At 42.7% G+C, this 24,032-nt stretch overlaps 1 protein-coding gene across 5 annotated transcripts in view; it reads right to left on the bottom strand.

Moving 5' to 3' along the window:
• The window catches only part of LOC146780115 (mucin-3A-like), a 268,570-nt gene that overhangs the window by 3,279 nt on the left and 241,259 nt on the right, over positions 1 to 24,032 (bottom strand). Inside the window, exons 10-11 of one of the 5 annotated variants that reach the window (XR_014972097.1) lie at positions 20,438 to 20,461; positions 10,580 to 10,648 (exon numbers count right to left, since the gene is read on the bottom strand). Coding sequence is in view for 4 of the 5 variants with exons in the window: in XM_085638055.1 (XP_085494181.1) it covers positions 10,597 to 10,650; positions 20,296 to 20,461 (220 nt within the window). In the remaining variant the exon portion in view is untranslated. Of the gene's footprint in view, positions 1 to 5,820; positions 10,651 to 20,295; positions 20,462 to 24,032 lie in introns of those variants that run through there. The other 4 variants (XM_085638058.1, XM_085638055.1, XM_085638057.1 and 1 more) reach the window with 4 other exon arrangements.

Here is a 24,032-nt window from a genome sequence, read left to right as displayed (position 1 = left end):
CCCAGGGTGGCAAAGTGGTGTTGGAAAAAATGTCAGAACTGGCTAAAAGTTTTATATATGCCATGGAGGGACTTGGACGTAATGTTTTAAAAAATAAATAATTATAGTCCATTTAAAATGGTAATTTCACATTTAAAACCAACAGTTTTACATGTGAAACACCACTCACATATAGTGGGAGGGTTTGTGAATCTTCACTCTTTCATTCCCATCATGCATTAAAACAAGCATTGGCAATGCAAATAGTTTTGTCTTCTTTTGTGTAGTTGAAAATGCTATACTGGACTTCACAACACAAGGACATTGACAGCTGCAGTGAAGCCTTCCCTAAAACAAACAATAAGTAAAGACCAGGTGCTAGTAGCAGGATAAACATCCTATGATTCTATCACACGTTCAGAAGCGGTACAAAATAAGTAGCTAACACAATAAACGGGGTAACGGGAGTGAAAGGATTGTTTTATGCTCTTTGTAAACAGACATTAAAATACAGGAAGTGCAAATCCTCTTTACTAAATATACAAAACCTCTTATGGAATTATTATACATTCATGGACTAATGCAGAATGATGAACTCTCATTTGTCTAGTGTGGTATGCTTCATCAGTGGGTTACACATCTAGCACTGGGAAGCATGTGAGAATACTACTGGTCACTGACTGTATAGTCTCCTATATATAGATTCCCTAATATGGGTGAGGTTATATGCTTTATGTCCACATATATATTCTCCCTTTTGTTTAAATGGTTAGACCTGTAATGAAATTGTATGGGTGAGCTAAAATAGGTTTTATTGGCGTCTTCTTAGCAGAAGAATAAAAATGGGAGGATCAAGCTCATTCAATATATATCCTTTGTTTTATTATCATAAGATGAGTCAACAGCAATTGCAGGGTATTAACTGTCCTGGGAGTGAATGTTTGACAATATTCAGCATTCGGTCCATCATCTTTTTGTGTTGCCACATCAGCAATGAACAAGTACATCTTGGGTAGAAATAGTGCAAACGTCCCTCCTTCAGAGGACAGGTACAAGTTGGGCAGCAGCAACACAAGCTTTTCTCATCGCAGGGCACAGACATGGTCACATTGGACAGCAACACTGCAAGCTTTCTTACTCACAGAATGGGCACAAGATGTCAGATGCTTCTCTCTTTTGCAGAAGGCAGTAAGAGCAATCTTCCATTCCTCACAGAACATATCCAGGAGGGCATGCAAATACAAGCTTTCATGCTACACAAGACATGTACTGTTATGGCATGGTTGACACATAGGTTGCTGAAAGATCTCTGGAGTGGTTGCTTAATTCACTGAGAAGAATGTATAGGTGGAAGAGTGAGTGAATTGTAAGTTCTGACACTGTTCTCCCTTAGGAGATATTATATATCAATGTGAGAAATTGGGTTATTGGTTGAGGAGGGTGGAAGTTCCACTCAGGCAATAACACCAGTTATTCTCAGGTTGAATCATAAAAGTCACTAAACTCACCTGTGCTTAATCGTCTGGTACCTTGGCACTAAAAGCAGTTAGGCTTAACTTAGAGGCTCTGTGTTAAGTATATATGCAGTGCCCAAAATGGAATAAACACAACACAAGGAAAATAACATACCAATTTAGAAAATAGAAGAAAAAGTAGCACATAAAATGAGACCAAAATGCCAAAACTCCAACCAGTAGAATGAGAGAAATGCAACTTTGAAGGTTTAAGTAAGACTAGCGCCAAGAATCAGAGAGCACTAACTGTGGTTATCTGGTCACACTAGACAGGGGCAAAGTCAGATGTTCAGTCCGACTGTGATGGAGACAGGAAACAGGTTAATCACACTAAAAAAGTTACCTTCTCAAAGTCAAGCATGCTTAGTTCATAACTTCAGAATTTCACATGTGGCACTAAATTGATGTCAGCCAAGGGTCCAGGACCTGGTGGGCACCGCCTGCAGATCTGGAACTCACTCCAATAGAGGCCAGCAGGGCTTAGGCAGGTCCAGTTACGGGTCCAAGCAGGCCAGTTGCAGCAAGTCAGCTGGGCAGTTGCGGAAAGGCCTCTGGACCTTGTTGTATCCCTTTAGCTCAGAACAGGAGGTCTTGCAAGTGGCCCCTGGATTCCCTCTGGCAGTCCAGAGTTCAAGGAGTAAGACAGGCCTGAAGCAGCCGGGTAGTCCTCTGAAGAACAAGGCAGTCTCAAGCACCATGGCGGTCCTCTGGTAGCAGCAGTGCAGTCCTCTGAGAAGCAAGGCAGGCCTTAAGTAGCAGGCAGGCCAGTTGTTAGTCTGAAAATCTCCTAGCTGTGTTATTCTTGCACTGTGCTATATTAGGTTAGCATTATAAGGCTAAGTTAGTAGCCACTGCTACATTTGTAGGTAACCCACTGAGCTGTCCTAATAGAATGCAGGCTTAAATTAGCGCCTGTGGCTCCATTTTGTGTTTCACAATCCATATTAGACTGTGACTTAACTAAGTTTTATTATATGTACTGCTTGCTTCAGCAGAAAGCTGCTGGGGTACATTTTCTCCTAAGGTTGGGCCTCGCTGTACTAATGGATATATTGTTTATACTTCTGTATACCTTTCCCATGAGAAGGAGCCTGCTCCCACTGGCTCAGCTGCAGGCACAAACAGAATGACCTTGCCAGAGAGAGATAGTGTGTACCCGGCCTCAGACTCTTAGCTCATCCTTGTGTGCCCCTCTTTGTCTCTTGCTGCCTTCTGTGGAAAGGTACTCGGTGGGTGTATCTTGTGCTCCTGCTGAAATGTATAATTGTCACTCCTATGCCTGGGAATGCCAGTCCCTTCACAGACATCTTAGGGTGCAGGTCTGAATGGATTCCTCTGCAGAGTATTGCTAATAAAATGCATGTTGGTATTTTCTACTGTCTGACCGACTCTTCATTCTTGGGAAGGCAAAGCAGGTGGTTATAAGTAACTCGCATGGCCCCTAAGGGCCACGTCCTTCACAGTCCTCTGACAACAAAAGGCAGGCCTCAAGAAGCAGGGTAGCTCTCTGACGTACAAGGCATTCCTCATGTAGCCTTCTGCAGGTCCAGGAGTGTGCTGAAATGTTGATCTGAGGTTCCAATATTTATACCTGGTGCCCGCCTTTGAAGTGGGAGAAAATTCTAGACTCCTCCCACATCTGGTTTGGGAATTTCTTTCCTTCCCCTGCCCAGGCACCAAGGGGTCTGTGGTGATAATAGGCTGGTATCAAGTTCTTTGTGAGTGTTTTGGAGGCAGCCTCTTTGAAATGAAAGTGGGGCTGGGAAAAGCTCCGCCCCTCCCATATTGACAGGATGGCCCATCCTACCAACTCCTAGTCCCCCTTTGGCTCACTGACTGGGAAGAATACACAAATTACAACTGACAGATACACACAGTCATGTGACCCAGGACGGAAGCTGCAGGCACCAACTGGTTAGAACAAGAAAATGCCAACTTTCTAAAAGTGCATTTTAAGAACTGTGACTTAAAATTTGACTTTGCAATTAAAGATGATTTAAAATTACCATTATTTTGAGACCAAACATGATATTTCTACCCGTAGCCAATAAAACGTTAGCTCTTATTAAATGAAATGAGGTAACCCAATGTTATCCTATGGGAGAGGTAGGCCTTGCAGTAGTAAAAAACAAATGTAATTGTTTTTTATTACCAGGACATGTAAAAATTAAAATTACATGCCCACTTTTTAAAGACAATACACCCTGCCCTATGGGCTGCATAGGGCCTAGCGTAGGGGATCTTATATGCATTAAAAAGGAAGGTTCAGGCCTGCCATATGTATTATTTTGCCAAGTGGAACTGGCAGTCTAAAACTGTACACAGGCTGCAATGGCAATGGCAGGCCTGAGGCGTGTTGTGAGGGTTTCTTAAGTGGGTGATCAACGGTTGAAAGACAAATATAAAACCTCTCTGGCCATTTACAAAAAATTAATATTAGAAGAAAAAAGCAAATATTTTATTCGAAAACTAAACGAGGCAAAACATTCTAGTAAAGAACTCATTACTACTGTAAAAAAACTAACAAAAATTGATAGCAACAAACAGGCAGTAATTAGCTCTGAATTTTGTAATATTCTGGGCCAATTTTTCGTAGATAAAGTGACCTCAGTCTATGAGTCCTTCAAAATGACCAACAAGCATTTTCCCACTCGGTCAAACTCAGAACTTAAAGAGGAATCATTCCCACTAAAGCAGAATCCCTGGTTTCACTTTTTGCCACCTTCAGTGGAGCAGATTCTTCAGATAGTTAAGACTACTAAGTCCAGTGGTCTAACGGACCCTTGCCCACCGAAGGTGATGCATCTATTCACTGAGCTGTTGAGCGAATAATTAGGAAGGTTATTTTTACAAATAGTGAAATCAGGCGGCTTCCCAGATACATGGAAAACCACCTCTGTGCTGCCACTACTAAAGAAACCAAATCTAGACCCACAGACCTATTGCGAAAATTCCATTCGCTGCAAAAGTTCTGGAGAAACTATTGAATAAACAGCTGGCCTTAGTCCTCTCAGATGCAAATTCCTTAGACCACTCGCAATTTGGTTTCCGAGAGGGACATGGAACGGAAACAGCCCTGCTCACAGCAGTAGAGGAACTCAGGAGTTTTCTGGATACCGGAGGGAAGGCCACCTTGATCCTTTTGGATCTCTCGGCGGCCTTCGACACGGTAAACCATGATACACTCCTGATCCGACTAGCTGAAGCCGGAGTTCATATGACGGCTCGATCGCTGCTAGCATCCTATTTGTCTAACAGAATGTTCACAGTGGAGCTGGGGGAGGCAAAACCAAAACCATTCAACTCTCTGTGTGGTGTACCCCAGGGGTCTTCTTTAAGCCCTACTCTTTTTAATTAGTATGTAGCGCCTTTAGCAGCAATTATTAGGAATTGTGGGTTTCTACCTGTCTCTTATGCCGATGACACCCAAATAGTGGTATCAATTGCAAATAATATCAAAGAGGCGGCAGAAAAATGTAAAAACTGCATGATACAAGTTAATCAATGGATGCAGAGTAATCGCTTAAAGTTAAATGGAGATAAAAGCGAAGTCATGCTGCTAGGGACAGATATGAAAATGTGGTCCCCGGAGTGGTGGCCAGGCAGTTTAGGCGACTGCCCATCTCCAATAAACAAAGTGAAAAATCTGGGTTTGATACTGGACAACAAACTGTCATTTGACACCCAGTCTAACAAACTGGCATTTATCCGGCCATTTATCCCCCTGGATTCCCGTAAAACAGTGGTAACAGCTCTGGCCTTATCAAGGCTAGACTATGGGAACGCTCTGTATGCTCGGATACAGGTTCAGCACTAAGCAAAACTACAACGCTTGCAAAACGCAGCAGCGAGGTTGGTAATGGACATTCCCAGGTTTGAGCCGATTGCACACAGGCTAAGATCCCTCCACTGGCTCCCAATAAAAAAAAGAATACAATTTAAGTTTGTATGTTTGGCCTATAAGGCTTTTCATGGGATGGACTCTCAGTTTTTAAAAACTCATTTAAGATTGTATGAGCCATCCAGGAATCTTCGTTCTAGCCAAGCAAAACTGATTCAGGTCCCAAGATACAAACAGGTCAGGTGGAGAGGGAGAAGCTTTCTGCTACATGCAGCTAAGGCCTGGAACCTTCTCCCAATCACAATCAAAAATAGCCCTTCTATGCTTTCTTTCAGAAAAGAGGTAAAAACCTGGCTGTTTTCTTCCAGTTAGACCCAAGTCTTGACAGATCCCTGGTATTCTCTGCATCTACCCAGCGCCAAGACGCCCATGGGCAAACGCGCGCTCTATAAATTCATAAATCAAATCAAATCACACAAAACTTGCTGCGGGCCTAGTAGTAAAATTTAATTTACAGGTCATGGGTACATGAAGAACCATTTTACAAAAGAGATGTACGTAAATTAAATGTGCCAATTGGGTGTAAGTCAATTCACCATGGGTAAAGGAGAGCGCACAAGCACTTTAGCACTAGTTAGCTGTGGTAACATGCACAGGGTCCTAATGCCAACAATAAAAGAAATTCAGAAAACAGGAGGGGTGAAGGCAAAGAAAATGGGGTTGACCCTGCACAGAGGGCCAAGCCAAATAATCAGCATCATGAAAGTCCTTGCTATTGTCACTCAGAGGCCTTCTGCTTTTGTTGATTCTTTGTTTTCAACATATTGAGAAGTAGCCATTAATTTGTTGGTGATTGCTATTTGGAACAGCCCAGCACAAGAAATTATACTCCAGTCAGGCGCTTTGTTGCCAACATCTTTGAAAAGGTTTTGAATGTGCACATTTACCAGGCACTGTGCAGTCCTAGCCGTGGTACTGCACCCAACGTTAAGGATTGCCACTGATTTTAAACATTGTAAAAGCACTTTAAAGAGCGGAAACTACTGCCAGGGCTCTGGCATGTGCAGACAATTGAGGAAAGAGAATGGGAAGGAGAGGATGAGCCTGACGATTTCTCTTTTTGACCTGACCCTAATAGAAGGAACTGGAACAAGGCATGGCAGGTGCTCTTCACAGAGGTGTACACACATCACTCCCTCTGAAGAGATGCACATAGGCACTATATTGACGCTTGTAAACAGAGCAATCCCATTTGAAATGTGTGACCCATTCCTCAGAAAATGTACTACTGACAGAGGACAGAAGTTCAGTAAAATGTCCTGCGCAACTTTCCACTTTTCCAAAATGATTAGAGCATTTCCACCATATCTTTATGTGCTTCCATTACCAGAGAAGCAAAACTTTTCTCTTTAGCCTGTTCTGTTTCAGAGCATTTACAGTCCCCAGATTTCGAATCCATTTTAGAATAAAGAGCTCCTAAAGGTCATGCTGATTTAACTTAAGCTTCTGATGTCTGGCTTTAACGTATCTTACGTGATACATTTTTATTTTTTAAAACAAACAGAACTCATCTACATTTGGAGTTGAAATTAAACCAAACACAAACACTCATTTCCGCTTTGAGATGCCCCATTATTTATTGCATATCGCAACTGTTACAACTAATTACACCGCATGTCGTTGCAACAAAAAAGGTGTGCAGCAATGGGTAGAAGGTGTTGGATTTAACTCTAACACCTTCCCTACCGTTGCACACACTGGAGTTGGAATAAAAAATTAATCTATTCCAACTTCCAGCGCTCCCCCGACAGAAAGTCGAGGTAAAGGTTGACGTTGCAACGGCATGCGTTGTAGTGGCATGCGGTGTAACATCACATATTCATTTTAGTGTCTACAAATGCTATGTTGATATGTGAATGGGTCAATAAATGGCTGCACTCTTTGGGAAGATAGATGGTGTGGTGATGAGTGAAGATGGGATAGATAGATGGATTGAAGGGAGTGGAGATGAATGGAGGGATCGTGTTTGGGGTGAATTAAAAGGGTGTAGATGAATAGGTGGAGAGTGTGGCAGTGAATGCAGGTGTGTATGGTTGTACATTTTCGGTATGAATGAGAGAGTGTGGACAGGGTTATTGGGAGGAATGAAAAAGGTATAGATGGTAAAAAGGGTGGATGATGTCTGGATGAAGAGTGTGGGTGGGTGTAAATAGATGGATGGACGGATTGAGAGATGGATCTTAGTAGGCAGATGAATTGATGGCCACATGGTTGCTTGGATGAAAGAATGGCTATTGGTGGGTGCTTGGATGGATGGATGGATGTAAAAGTGATAGGATAGATAGATATGAACAATCTGTTGATGCGTACTGTCCACATAATATGCTACCAGATCATTACAGGAGTCGCTTACCTAGAGCTGTACAAGTCATATAGACCATTACTCTCCCTTTAAAGGCTTCCTGTACTCAGCCTAGCAGCCCAATCAGCTGGATCGGATAAGAAGGTAGACTTTCAGCATTTTAAGATCAGAAAAAATGTTTCAGAAAATCTCAAATCATCAAAGAGGAAGTGAAAGACTACCATAGACTGCATTGTGCTAAAAAAACATACTTATCGTATTTTGGGGAAATTGAGTCTCATGTCCACTGGTTCGTGGTAGCCGTGCACTGTTCTCTAGGTGTTGGTGCACTGTGCTATCTGCAGGGGTACAGTACTCAGTGGGTGAAGGTGCACTTTGCTGCAGGTATTAGTGCCTTATTCTGAGTATAATGCAGCATTGTTCCTCAGATTATAGCTGAATGTGTTGTGGCTGAAGAGGCACTGTTCTGTGAGTGGTTGTACCTGTGCTATATGAGGTGGTGATCTATACTAAGTTTGAGTTACATTATGCAGGGGCTAATGGTGCCTTGTCCAGAGCGTATGGTGGTGCACTGTTTGACACATCTTTTGTATGATGATTGAGCATTTTATATGTGGGATTTCCAAAATTGTTTTTTGTGCTCCTTTTTTATCTCTCATTTTTGTTTTACATATGACAGAGTAATTGTTCTTGCATAATTCTTGATGAACATGTTGTATCTTACGCTTACTAAAAGAAGGTTTGAAACATTGGCACACAAACTATCGACCTCAAATGCATCGTAAGCTCGATATGAGCTCCGTAACAGTCCAGATTGCCGGCGATGTGGAGGTGGGGAGGCAGAATTTGCGGATCTCACTTGGTTCTGTCCTGGGGTACATGAATTCTGGCAAGCGGTGTACCGAGAACCGGAAGCCATCGCTGGCGAGGCCCTGTCATTTGCTCCTATGATAGCACTGCTGGGTTATGACTAGGAAGTTCAGGGGGAGGTTAGGAGATTAATGGCCATTGGTCTGTTGCTTGCTAGGGAGATGCGTCACGTTGTAAATGCCTGCGCTACAGTATACCTGCGTCAGGTATAATGTATGCAGGGTGGGCATTCCGTCGCAAGGAAGCCTCCTAAAAGTGACGCAGTGAAATCTACATGATTTCACTGAGTCACTTTTACGGCGCCACTGCATCAAAACCTTGTGCCTGCTTGAAGCAGGCGTAAGGAGTGATGCAGCATGTTAGGAATAGGCTTTCCTAACCATTGCTGGAGTTGCGTCGTACTTGCGACACGACTCCAGCAATGCGCTGACATTATGCCGACAAGATGCATCACGCATCTGTTTATCCTTGCGCCACGGTGCGCCGCGTTATAAATGCGGCGCATCCATGGTGGAGCAAGGCTATTTTTCCATCACGCAAATTAACTGGCGTATCCCTGCTAATATGCAGGGATGCGCCAGTTATTGTAAATCTGCCCCATAGTGAGCTGCTCCCACCCCAGAGTCGCATAGAAACAATTGCGGATCCTATCAATTTACCTAGCCAGGTAGAGACAGGAAATTCAGGGGAGGAGGCTGCTACCAATGCAGGAAATCAGCAATGGACATAGTGCGCCTCCTCCCTGTGCAGCTCTGCCTAGTGTGAGAATTTGTGCGAATGCTATGAAATCTCAATCAATTAATTGTCAATTATAATTGTATGTCTGTGTTTCTGAGGGCGCCTGAATTTCTTGATTGCCTATGCCACTTTATTGTACCCTATCATTTTGACTGCACTGTGCAGATTATTGAAGGCCTAGCCACCCTGACTGGCAATCTTGTACCTTCTTGTCTCCATTAATCATGTGCACCTATGCTTACAGCCATGAATATGATGCCATGCAAAGTTCGATTGAATATTTACAGAAAAGCATAAAATAAAATCATTAAGAAAAAAAGTGCTGTATTCACTTCTCTACATTTCTTTCCCTCTCTGTTTCTGGTACTGCCGTTCAGGCTAAGGCGACAGAATTGTGTGGTAACTTTCCCTTATGTCGGATCTCAAATTGTGCAAATGTTTGCTAGTTTTTAATCTGTAAGTAAGTCCAGTTACATATGATGCTCAATACCGCTGTGTATCATACAAATCAAACAACATAAATGTACTTTGACTTTTACTTGTTTACTTACTGCTCTATTTTTGCTTGACCTAAACACGTGTTCATAAAAATGACCTTTTGTCCTGAATTTTTGTCCTAAATTTTGACCCTTTGTCATAAATTCTTACAGTCCCTGCCCATAATTTGCCTCTATGCCTGGTGCTCACTCAAGTGTGCTCTTGTGAAACTTAATGGACAATGGGGCCACCTGTACATCTATGCTGGTGTTCACCAGCTATTAATACATAAGTGTGTCTTCGGGGTTGGATGCAAGACAACCACGCGGTGCTTAGAGGGGGCAGTTGGTCTGCAGCGTGCACGTTACAAACACTTATTATGATTCGCCTTTAATGCATGGAACCAAATTCTCCTTGTAGAGCGTGATGTTTCTTTCCCAAATAAAATCATTGTCTAAGTTGCCGATGATGAGGCACACATTCTATTTTCTGATTGTGCAATATATTTAACGGTGCATTAGCAATTATTTTACAGTGTTGCATAATAATAATTTCTTGCTCAGTGGAGGTTCAGAAAAATATGAATGTTGAAAGATTTGTTTGTCGAGGAACTGAATTATCCTTGATTTTTTATTGACTTCACATCGGCTGAGCACATCAGTCGACTGTGGAAGCCTCAGGTGTGTTTTTCGGCTGTGTGTAAATTGACACCAGTTGCAGAATCTCCATGTTGAGCTGCTGATGACAGATCCATTCATTCGCCAATGATGGCGAACTTGTTCTTCCTGCACATTTTACCTTGGCATCATTCTTCATCAGTCTTCATAAATGTCGTTATATATATTCAGTTTCGACTCCTTTTTGGTTCTGTGGCACAATAGATTAATGGGAGTATTTTAATAGCCAAACCAGTTTTAAATTCTGCATCAATAGAACACATTCATGAGAGTCATAAAAGGTTGTTTTCAAATCTGTATAAGATATATGGAATTATATATGGGTAACAGTGAATTACGTTGATTTGTGTCACCAAGGAGTTCTGCGTGACATCAAATAGACAATGAGAGCGAAGCTGCCCCTGCTTTCATTTGCTGTGCAGAGGCAGAGGAGCAATGGGGGAGCCATACATAACAAGACCTGTCCTCCCTGAACCAAATGTAAAAAATAAATACCTTACCTGCCGTACTTAACCAAGCCCACCACCTTCCCTGCCATTCTTCAAAGCCCACCAGCTGTGCTTTCTACTTTCAGCCAAAGCAGACAAGCAGCACCGTGCAGAGAGGCTCCCAGAAAGCCCTGTCCAACCTGGCCTGGAAGGTCTTTATGACGTAGCAACAGTTGTATTAACTATTATCACATGTTCCTGCGTCATAGTGGTGAGTTAACCAGATATTGAATCTGGTGTAAAGAATTGAGGCTCTCTATGAGATCCATACATAACATATAGAAGTATAGATGGGTAACAATGAATTACGGGGATGTTTCACACCGAGGGGTTGACATCAAATAGACAATTAGAGTGAAGTTCGAGTTGTCTATAATGTCACTCAGAGCAACACAGAACTCTCCTCTGGAGTCTGCTCTTTTTAACATTTATGTGCCCTTCCTCCAAGCTGGATACATTAGTTTCCCTTCACTGATGCTTATCCTGAAGACTTACTGAGAACTGTCGCTCACAACAAGTCCACCTCCGCCCGCTGACCTCCTAGAGTTACTCAAAGTCTCTCCGACTTAACTCCAGTAAAGCACATGTTCGGGGCAAATACTTCCTCCTGCACTTGGAACCTGTGTGCAAAGGGTTTCGGGTCTCTCGTACCCTGTTTATTGTGCCTACAACATAGATGACCTTTTTGATACCAATCTCAGATTTAAAGGACACGCAAAGAATGGCACTTCAAACCATTGCCTCCTCCTGAAGGGGCCCAATAAGACTGTCCTTGGTCTTCCCCACTATTTCAGGAAATCTATTATTCAATCCACTGTTTTAGCTGGCTTGGCTATATTGCAGCTCTGCTAGTGTGCTCATATTTGGGAGGTCATAGCTTAGATTTAGGGTCTGATTTAGATTTCGGTGGATGGGTTACTCCATCACAACGGTGACGGATATCCCGTCCACAAAAATATAAATCAATAGGATATTATGGGATTTATATTTCAGCGGATGGGTTATCCGTCACAGTTGCGACGGAGTAACCCACCTGCCAAAATGAAAATTAGCCCTAAATTCCGAACGTATTGCATTTTGCAAGTGGTACAGGTTATTTGCAAATACACACACTGAACACCATATCTCACATATCTTGAAAATTCACATAAAGTTGGCATACCAGTTCACACATGTTCAATATCTACATCCTTATGGGTCAGGCCGCGGCCAAGAAACATTTGCAGAAGTGATCCCCTAACAAGCACATGACCTGCACCTGAACAACGTTACATATTTACAGAACCAATAACCAGGGAATCGTTTTACGTATTGTCGCTGCTCGGTGAACCACATGAGAGACAACGATCACACCAAGAGCAACCCAGGGTAGGACTACACAGTCTGGACCACCTGCAGGTCAGCCCCTCTCCAACTAGCCTTGGGACCAGCTCAAACCCTCATGAATAGTTTGAGATACAACAGATGAAAATGCATCTTTCTTTAGCATAATTACCACAATAATGCTGAGAGGGCTATTGCCAAATGTGAGGGTCTCGTTAGGGGAGTATAAGAGTGTCCCTAAGTAGCCTCTGCTCCCATAGGGCAAAATAGGATAACAACAAGGTGCCAAGAGGGTGGAATTCGTTTTTTGATGCCTTACCCTGCTTCCCTGGCACAGCCCACTCTGTGCCAGAGGCGAGGACTCCTGAGAGGTTTCTATGTTCTTAGAAATAACTTGTTACCTTTTTTCTCATCATGAATTTATAAATATCATAAGAAATAATATACAAGAACTGATATTAAGTTATTCAGCTATATTTCATCTTAGTCTAAACTTTTTTATGGTATTGTTCATTCCTATTTAATTTTTATTTTTAAAAAGCTTTCTAAACACAAAGACCAATTTTAGAGCTCCACAGGTGGATATATTTGCCTACAAAGACTTCAGTGGCTATTTTTATTTTAGTTTGTTTTCAACTTGGTCAATGCCACATCTATTATCTGGACTTATTTTTTCACATTTGTATGTACTCCACCTGCACCCCTTTATGCTAATTGCCTCTACTTGAATCCCCAAAGAAATTATAGTTAACAAGATACTCAATTCACATTGTGGAATGATTATTCATATGATAATGAATCAAACTCTTTGCCTGTCTAGGTTTGACTTAGGAATGTCATGCTCTCCTATTTTGGCCATGTATGCTTTGCTCAAATGTACCCAATATTTGGAGGCTGTGGTCAGGTGTCACCCTGCCTGATAGCTTTTCATTGTCTCCTTGTTACATTTTAAACAAAGATGCAGGATTGCAGACTGTATATGTATGTCCCTAGCAACTCGCTTTGAACAACACATATGGGGCTAAATGAGACAAAGCATTTCAGTAATCAAATAAAGCCAAGCACTGGTATTTATTTTAGGTTAAGGCGCCACATAGAATAGTCACACACATTAATATTTGAGACACTGTAAATGACGGTGCTATAAGGTGAGAAGAACCACCATACTCCTCAAAAAAAGGGCCTTTGCCCTCTACAATAGTAAACACTCCTTAGCACACGTGATAATTTCAAAATGATAATAAATGTAGCGCGTTTCCACAGATGCTAAGCAAAAGAATACAAAAAGGATTTGTCTTCCTTCTTCTTTGTTGTTCACTTTATTTTATGCAAGTCTTCTCAGTTATTCTCAACAGCCAACACATGTTTCGTCGCTACAGGGGGATGTCGTCCGGCGACTTTCTCAAGGCTATATCTTGTGTGGATACTGTATTTAATAAGCGGTGATAATTCCAAACCGCAAATGGTTTCAGGTGTGGTGGCGTCTTAAATATCGGAAGCGTTTATCCGGTTCTTGTTCCTTCAGGTTTAATCCTCTTAGTGCTAATTCCACTAACGAAGAAGTCCTCCGTGAAGCCAGGCTGTAGTTGCGATGCCGAGTGTGCTCGGCATCGCAACTGCAGGCTGGCGTCACGGAGGACTTAGCATCTGTGGAAACGCGCTACATTTATTGTCATTTTGAAATTATCACGTGTGCTAAGGAGTGTTTACCATTTCAGTAATCAGTCTTCATGTGTGTAATAGCATTGTATACACTTTAATGTGGGTTTATACTGAGCACCTGTAACTGCTGGCACCCTGCAGTGAAATCTTGCCAGTGCCGTACATTTACAATTTAAGATGGGCAATACCTTCACAGGCCTGGCTTTAACAGGTGTATTTCCAATTCTTTGGGGTTTAATGCATCTATATACCACCAGCTGTTAGTAGGTGATATATGGTAGCAGGGTCTTATGTGCAGCACAGTGGTGAAGGGAAGAGGCTGCAGAGGATAAGACAGATAAGGAAAAGAAGTGTTCCATTGGCTCAGAAGGAGGACTGACAGGGCCCGGGATCCTAAACCTGGTTGCTTTTGAAGCTGAACTCTAAAGCAATTTTACCAGCTGGGATTTCTGGCTGTTAACATTAAACTCAGTGTTCCTGTGCCATTGACTACAATAACTTCGAAACGTAACCAAACCGAGAGCACATCAGCAAACTGCACACTTACCACTTGGACGAACACCTAACCTACTAGAGAACACTTACTCTGAAAGACAAAACCTCAATCATGAAAACTGTCCACTCCGGGGCCTCCACAGACCTAAGTTCACACCATATCTTCAACTTAGGAGGACCTGTGATTGGCAAATTCCTAACCCACATCTTCAACTTCTCCATTGAGCCAGCAACGTTCCCAGAGGAGTGGATGTGTGCTGCAGTCACAACTAAGGGTGGGCGCAGTGCTCCGCTCCGCCCGCGGAGTGTGCATAGTGCTGCCTACTTCGCGCTTCGCAAAGTAGGCGTAGCAGGCAGACTACGCACACGCCACGGTGGAGCAGAGTTGCCCGCCACCCACCTCCCTCCCGCCCTCATTTTAAAATTACTTAGAAAGTTAAAAATAAAGAAAATTACTTACCTGAGCTGCCGCGTCAAGGGGCTCCATCTTCCTGATTCCTCACAAGCTTCTGCCTCACAAATGCGCATGCGCGGGCGCCCACGCATGCACATTTCTCGGGAGAAATGCGCATGCACGGGCGCCCGCGCATGCTCATTTGTGAGGAAGAAGCTAGCGAGGAATCAGGAAGATGGAGCCCAGGGACGCGGCAGCTCAGGTAAGTAATTTTCTTTATTTTTAACTTTCTAAGTAATTTTAAAATGAGAGCGGGAGGGAGGCGGGTGGCACGTAGTGGGGCTACGCGGAGTGTGCGGGTGCGCGTAGATTTGGGCACACTCCGTGATGCTGCGCGTAGCCCCACTACGCCCACTACGCCTAGGGTTAGTCACAACCCTCCTAAAAAACACAACCGATCCCAATGAACTAAGCAAATTCTGACCCATCTCCCTACTTCTACAACCAGCAAAGGTGATAAAGAATGCAATCAGCCAGCAATTCACCGGCCACCTGGATCGCCACAATCTTCTCACCACTCACAATCTGGATTCTGCTGCAGTCACAGCACAGAGACCGCACTTATTAATGCCACAGATGAGATTTGCGCCCATCTATACCAAGGATAAACTATCCCCTCATACTGCAGGCTCTCGAAGCAGCATTCGATAACATGTCACACTAAAGCCTCATCAAAAGATTCCGTGATACAGGCATCCAAGGTCGAGCACTCAAATTGATATGCTCCTTATTCACAAGGAGAACACAGTGAATCAGACTCCCAGCCCCACACATCGGAACCCAAACACCTGATTTGCGGAGTCCCTCATCGATCATCCCTCGGACCCACCATGTTAAATATTTACATGACACCTCTTGCGGATGTCATCAGATCCCATGGCATCTTAATCATCTCCTACACTGATGACGCTCAACTCATCCTCTCCATGTCAGACAAATTCTCCGCGAACAGATTCAACTTCACCGGATGCATGATCCACGTTAGAGAATAGATGAAAAACAACTGTCCTAAACTCAACACAGATAAGACAGAAGTGCTGATCTTTGGGATCAAACACCCCCCCGGACCTCTACCTGGTGGCCATCAGTGCTCGGTCCTACTCCATTACCCATTCCTTCACCCACCAACCACACACAGAACCTGGGTATCATGTTAGACGGCAAACTTAACATAGCCACACAGGTGAACGCTATGAGCTCCTCCTGCTACTACATATTGCACATCCTTAAATAAATCTTCAGATGGATTCCCAAAAGCACCAGGCGTACCATCACTCAAGCCCGTATCACTAGCAGTCTTGACTACATCAACACACTCTATTCCAGAATTGCCAACCACATTCTCCACATTTTCCGGACCATCTAAAACCCCACTGCCGGACTCATCCTGGCCCTCCCAAGGCACAACCACATCACGCCTCAACTCAGACGCCTCCACTAGCTGCAGATACACAAAGGCTGAAAACTCAAACTCCTCACATATGCATTCAAGGCACTGCACAACATTTGACGAGCATACTTCAACTGCCGCCGCCACTTCCACCAGACACCTACGCTCTACCTCTCTCTCTTGTGCACACACCCAGCATCCGCAGAAGTAGAACAGGACGGCTAGCCTTCTCATAACTCACACCCAAAACATGGAGTGACATCCCTCTACACCTAAGGGCCTACTCCCCGCTTCTGGTATTCTGTAAGAAGCTGGCTCTTCCACTAAGACCCTGCAGATGACCTTCATACCTGCTCCAGTGCAATGGATCCCCCTTGGGTGTTAAGCCATACTTAACAAATCTTTGGTAACAAAGCAATCCCGGGACTCCACTTGGTGGCCATCAGAGGTCATCCCTACTCCATAACTCACTCCATCACCCACCATCCACACACACACCTTGGAGATCATATTAGATGACAAACTCAACATGGCTACACAGGTGAATGCTGTTAGCGCCTCCTGCCTAAATATGCTGTGTATTCTTTAAACAATCTTAAGATGGATTCCCAAGAGCATCAAACGTACCATCACTCAAGCCCTTATCACCAGCAGACATGGCTACTGCAACACACTATGCCAGAATCCCCAGCCATCTTCTTCACTGTTTTCAGACGACCCAGAATGTCGCTACCAGACTTATTCTGGCCCGCCCCCAGCACAACCACATCACAACTCACCTCGGAGATCTCCACTAGCGGCAGACACACAAAGGCTGCCAATACAAACTCCTCACATATGCATACAAGGCACTGCACAACATTGGACCAGCATACCTCAACTCCTGCCTCCCTTTCACCAGCCCACCAGACACCTGTGCTTTGCCTCTCTCTCTCCTTGTACAGACACCCCGCATTCACAGAAGAGGAGGGCCAGCCTTCTCATACCTCACACCCAAAACATGGACTGACCTCCCTCCACACATAAGGGCCTTCTCCCTACTTTTGAAATTCCGTAAGAAGCTGATGACCTGGCTCTTCCACTAAGACCCTGCAGGCGACCTTCACACCTGCTCCAGTGCCTAAATACCCCTTGGGTGATAAGCCATGCTTTTCAAATCCCTATAACATAACATAACGGGGAAAACTGGGTGTGGGATCACCAGATCACTTGTGATCACAAGGACCAGAATTCCGCTCCGTCCGACTAAATAGCCCTATAAGGGCAAAGACTCACTTTTATATCTAGCAAGTTACTAGACTCGAGGGCCCTGATTATGAGTCTTGCAGAGTGGAGTTCCCTGTGGATGACCCTCTGAACCCCAATTTAAACAAGGGCCACATTCAAGAATTTTGTGTCCCACATTTAGAGCATGTAAGGCCAATGGGAATTATGTTTCTGCTATGTTTCTGCTAATTGTGCAACCCATAATCATGATTTAAAAGTGAACTTAGATGGTAATAACATGAAGAAACAATATTTTCATATGTTTTTCGACATATAAACATGTGGGCTTAGCACCAGTTTTTTTACTATTACCAACTCTCATGGAACTACATTAGCATTTTCTGATATGGTAATACTTAGTTCCACTAAATGGAAAAATTGTTTGGAAATTTCATTTCCACACACTTACTGTGACCTTATTTCCTCTGGCAACAATCTCTAGTCTCTACTACTGAATACTGATATGCAAGAATAACGAGAACAGAATATTGAGGTACAAAGTATTGGAAGGTAAGTGCCTATTGGGAAGTGTAGATTCACTATTCCAAACTCCACTTCTACATACCTTGAACATATACCTACAGCTTAGGTACATCAGCGCATCTAGACTTACTTTCAATATTTATTTCAATATTGTGCCCGTGATATTTAGTACCTTAGATAGTCTCACTCTGATAGTTGATATGTACACCAATCTCTAGATGAGAATCTGGTTCTCACTTGCAGATAAGTTTGACATTACTCTAATGAGTATTTTGGGAAAGATGTCTTATTATAATTCCTACAGATGACTTCCTCCTGCGAGCAAAAGAGCACGCTTTGTTTTTAGATATTGTAGCTTCCCTGTAGAGGGCTGCTCTATAATGTATAAAATAGCGCTGCTGTACATTGTAAGGATAGTGCAAATCACCAATGGGTTCCATATAACAACAAGGCTGAAGGCTAACTTCCTTTATAAGGTCATGGAACTCCAAGGTGACTTGCAAACCCCTCTTAACTTACAGCAGAGTAAGTTTTATAACGTATAACACATCTTCAACCTTCCTCAAATAACTAAAATCCTTGGTGTTCTTCTCTTTCATGTTCGTTGTAGATGAGGAGAATGAAAACACTATCTGTATTGTGATGTTAAACACACGAAAAGTCAGTTACTCATTTTTGCAACAAAAATAAATGAGTGCGTTTAGTGTCAGGTTTAAAAAAACAAGTTGCACCTCAGAATGTGTGGAAGCATGCAGAGATTCTATCTTTCTTATAATGACCTACAGGGTGAAAAAAATGTACTTGCTGCCATAAATATCTCCTCTCTTCTGGTCACCTTTACATTTTAGAAAGTTATACCAGAATAAAAGTTTGTTCTCATATTCATTGTTTAAACTGAAGTTGTAACTATGCTCCATGACCTGCCTTTCACCCTGGTTGCTGGCTCTTATAGCAGTCACTATAATGGAGGAAGTCAGCTATAAAATTATTACAGTTGAGCACCTATATCATTTCTTTATTATAGGTGACTAGAGATGTCACAAGTCATCTGTAATAAGGAAATTAGATATGGGCTATTAGACAGGGACTGCAAGCTTCCTAGTATTATATATTGAACAAAGTACCTTCTATCATTTAATATAAGGACATCGCTAGTCACTGAGGAGGTCAATGAACATATAGAGGAATGACATAAGGCTTTACACAGAACAGGCTAAGTTTCTATAGATGAAAATATGTTACACCCGTGGTAGTGGGTCAGGAGAAAGAAAGGAAGTAATTTGGATAGATAACAGTGGGTATAGGAGATGGAGTAAGTGAAGGGTTCAATTGATATTGGGTAAAGGAAAGAAGGGGTAGGATGATGGACTGACGGAAAGTGTAGGTGAAGACGGATAGGAATATAGAGGATAGAGTTTAGCAAAAGAACATATCAGGCTGTTTTTGAAGGGGGCTGTCACATAGTCTTTAAAGAGTTGAGTCAAGTCAAATTTGAATAGGTGGGTTTTCAGTAGAAATCGGAAGGAGAGACGGGATTTTGCAGTTCTACTATTTGTAGGCAAGGAATTCCAGAAGGTGGGAGCAGCTCCTGAGAAGGACTGCTGTAGTACATGGGAATTTGGAAAAAGGGTGTTTCCAGGAACTTTTTTTTTTCTTGGAGATCTCGAGCAGCCAGATGTTTTGAGAAGGCTGAATAAGCAGGATGTAGCTTTTGCATAAATTGCTTTGAAGGTTAGGGTATCCCATCTTGAATTTAATTCTAGCTTCAATGGAGAGCGAGAGAAGGTCCGCGAGTATCAGAGATAGGTGGTTGAATTTCTTGGTCCGTGAGAGTTGTCTGTCTGCTTTATGTGGGACCACTTTTATTGAAGGAAAGGCGGTCTAAGAGGTACCAACTAGCACCACACTGCTAAAGTCTAATCTCAATAATATCAAGCCATGGTTGGCCGCTTTAAGGTGGGTTGGCTGCAGCATAGGTTTCAGTATCTTCAGCATGTGTGGCTGTAAATTCAAACTTTTGTCGATTTTGCTTATGTGTTGAGCCATGCTGTTTAGGGACTGATAACTAATTGAAGGGTGCTGAGGGACTTACAACTAACTACAGGAGTGTTGATGACTTGATAAGTAACAGGAGGATGCTGAGGCATCGATCACTAATTAAAGGATGCTGAGAGAATGAGAGCTAATTAAAGGGTGTTGAGGACTTTATAAATAACTGAAGGAAAAAGAGGGATTTCCAACTAATTGAACAATGCTGTGGGACTGCTAACTTATCTTTGCTGATGATGCTTCTTCTTAGATTTATGCAAAAGAATGGCAAGCGTAATGATAACAATCAGCATGACTCCCACAGCTGCTCCAAAGCCTCCATAAACTGCAATTTTGTTGATCCTGGAACTACAGTTGTCTCCTTCGTACCAGTATGTATCAAGGTCTTGGCAGCTGCATAGAAGTTGGAAATAGTAAATGTTAGACAACAATCAAAGTGTAACTCACTCACCGAATCACCTTATGTTTTTGCTGCTATCTGCTGCCTATTTCTAATGTGGTAATTGGGGCGTTATATTTAAATCACGGCTTGCACAATATCAAGGGAAGCCAATAGCTATTGTCTAAAAACACTGGTCATGGGGAAATATGAAGGTTAAGTCAGAAAATCTGTTGGTTAGTCAAAATGTCTTGGCCTCATTACTTTATAATCATGAACGGTGTTAACCAACGCACTAACGGAGGTCCCTTTATGAGTTGACTTGTCTGTAGGTTCTGCTAAGAGGTGTTGTTACCTAATTCAACCATACTCATTATATTGACTTCAGAAACACGGATAGACAAATTAAATTTGTAGCCTTGAGGATACAATCAATGGGTGCATTAGTCAAAAGGGCTATCTTACTTGAATCTCTGAACATCTCATCTTGTGAGTTTCTTTAATGAGGAACAGTGTGTTATTGGAAGAGAGTAAAGACATTCTCTGGTTTCCTTTTGCTCCATTTCAATAATGAACTAGATGAACCTAGTTTAACTCCTGTACAGCCCAGCGCTTGACCTGAAGCAAGAAAACACTTAGGGGTATATTATCAAGCAAAGCGTTAACATTATCGCCGCTTTAGTGGCAGAAAACTGCCGCTAAAACGGCGATAATGGGCTTGATAATATGCCCATGAGAATTCCAATAGAAGCCCATGTTGACACCAGAACATGGGCTTCTATGGGAATTCTCAAGGGCATATTATCAAACCCATTATCGCCGCTTTAGCGGCAGTTTTCTGCCGCTAAAGCGGCAATAATTTTAACGCCGTTTCTTGATAATATGCCCCTAAAACAGAAACTATATAAGAGGAGTGTGACACTCATGCACCTTAAGTATTGCAGCAAACCAATGAGTAGCTAAGTGATATCAACTTGTCAGTTAGAAGTATCCTTTTTCCACTCTCAGAAAAGTCATTGTTCGGCACTATAAGTAGAGGTTCCATTATAACACTTTTTCGTTGGCTTAGAACACCTTTCTCCTTCTACATTGTAATGGAACCAATTTGGAAATTCAACCCTAAACTACTGAAAGCTCTATGTTGTCATTGAAATGGCAGTTTGTGTGACATGCACATGCCAATAACATACACAACCTATTGTATAAATGCATATCTTCCAATTTGTTTCAGATTTTATCAGTCTAACAATTTGTTTGTTGTAATTTATAGCTTATTTCAAAAGCCTGCACCATTCAAAGCAACAATGTTTGCAACCATTGCTCAAGATGTTTCTTATTTTAAACACTTCGCTATGACATTGCCCAAGCCCATTTATCTTTCATTTCATTTAATTTACCCAAACTATCTACACTCTTTCTACAAAAATAAACACTACTAAAGCCTTCAGCACTCATTGATATTTTTTTACAAGTTTTGTACAGTGTGGAGTGGAGCCATTAGGTTAATTTAGGCTCATAGAAAAAGAGTAAGTTTGTAGTTAATTTAGATGGTAGTAGCTGAAGTGGATGTTCTTACCTCATGCCCCTGTGACTGTCAATTGAGGGCAAGTATATATAATGTAATTTTCAGGAGTAGAGCAACCTGCATTAAATAAATTCAAAACCTCAGATTGTGGTTAAGTTAAGGGATCTCCACATTCTCGATTCTAGGATCTCTAGGATCGGTCTCTGTTTCTTTCTCATTCGGGTTTATCTATTGACCAGATGAACAGGTGCTGAACAAAGGGATTAGGAAGATGCATAATGAGGTGCCAGCCTGTAGGAAAATCCCTCGCTCTGCATGATCCTTTCCATTTGTTTTAACCAATGCTGATGAGTTTTTGGACTCTGTACACAGGAACTCTGTCAACCAAGTCCCAGTGCATATCCTGTGACCCCTAAATCATGTTGAAATGGGCAAAACTCCTAATTGGCATATTTAACTCACCTATAAGTCCCTAGTATATGATGCAAAGTGTACCCAGGGCCTGTCAGCTAAATGTCACCCGAGGACTGCAGCGCCAACTGTGCCACTCACTGCATTGACACTACAAACATGACTGCAGGCCTACCACTGTAGCCTCTCTGTGGAGATTTAAACTGCCAATTTGGCCTGCCAAAATAACCCCTTTTCAAAGGCCTAATCCTCCTTTTAAATATTAGTAAATCACCTCTAAGTAAGCTTTAATGCCAATACGGGTGATTGGTATTCAAAAGGAAGACATGTAAAAGTGTACTGTTAGTAGTAGGCAACTCAGAGGTGTGTGTTCTATTCTAAGGTGAGTCGTCCTCTTTACTTCTGCCACCACCCAGTTCCAGTAATCTTGTACCATCTCACAGTGCCAGGCCAGTTGCAGAAAGTCTGATCCACAGCATGGGAAAATGTCAGACCAAGTCGGGGTTCTGCAGTGAAGGTCTTTGGGGGTTCGAGAAGTCCTATGTAGGAAATTATAGTGTATTAGCTTAAAGCGGGTGTTATAACAAACTGTGTGGGTAAGTTTACAGATGCAGGACCAGCCCCCATCATCCGATGATGTGCCTATGTCTTTTTGCCAGGCCACACAGGACTGCGGCAGGAACCCGCTGCATCAGCTCACACACTGCATGACAGCAAGATTCCCAGGGTATGGGTACGCTGGGGCATGCCTGATTAAGAGGGCCAGGTCATCCTGGCCACCTCGGCTAGTCCAGCATGATGCAAGAAGAGCTCAAGCCCGAGTGCAAATTCTTTGCAGGCTTCTTCAAATGTTATTAAAATCTCCACGGGGTATAAGTCTCCAAGTAGGGCAGATCCACCCTACTTTAATGCTTGAAAGGACATACTGTCCATCATTTGTCTGATCGGCATCGGTGTCCATACCAGGAGTTCCCAGAGAAATGGGGCTTGCTTCAAGGCCATTCCAACAAAGTGTTACCATAATTTTGCTGTTTGTCGGACTACATATGGCATGCCTCCAGAGACTCCCGCACACTCCATTAGTAAATCCAGTACTCAATCTGATTCGACCAGCCCTTTAACAAGCTCTTTTCACAGTTTTTTTTAAATTCATTTATTTATTGAACTTTTTTAAAAAACACAAAATACACATTCACTTTTTACAGTAAAAAAGGAGAGAAAAAAAATTGATATACAGGTCACGCACAAAGCACAAAGTTCTACTGAAGGAATATAGAGGGGGGGGAAGAGGGAAAGTTAACTTTTCTTGTACCGAGCATCATCAATACAACAGTGGCGTACTCTCCAGAGGGACATATACTAGTTGAATAAGCAACCTCCCCACATTTGCATCTCATGAGTCAATGGCTACACAGCTATAATGATACAGCCGATAAATTGTAAATTATATACACACAATTTTAGTTTGTCTGTGCACCGTCGGCAGAACGAATGACTTCCTGATATTGAGCGAAAAGGCCCCAAAAACTTAAAGGTGGGAGCAGCTCGTTGTACACATCTAACTGGGTGTTGCAGTACACCATGTCTCTTACCCACTCGGCCAGTGTTGGTAAAGTCCCCAGCATCCACCACATTGCCAGCCGACGTTT

The sequence above is a fragment of the Triturus cristatus genome, chromosome 12 (genome assembly GCF_964204655.1).
Source record: "Triturus cristatus chromosome 12, aTriCri1.1, whole genome shotgun sequence".
Lineage (NCBI taxonomy): Eukaryota > Metazoa > Chordata > Amphibia > Caudata > Salamandridae > Triturus > Triturus cristatus.
Note: the sequence above shows the minus strand (reverse complement) of the source record. Positions and strands in the feature narration are given on the sequence as shown.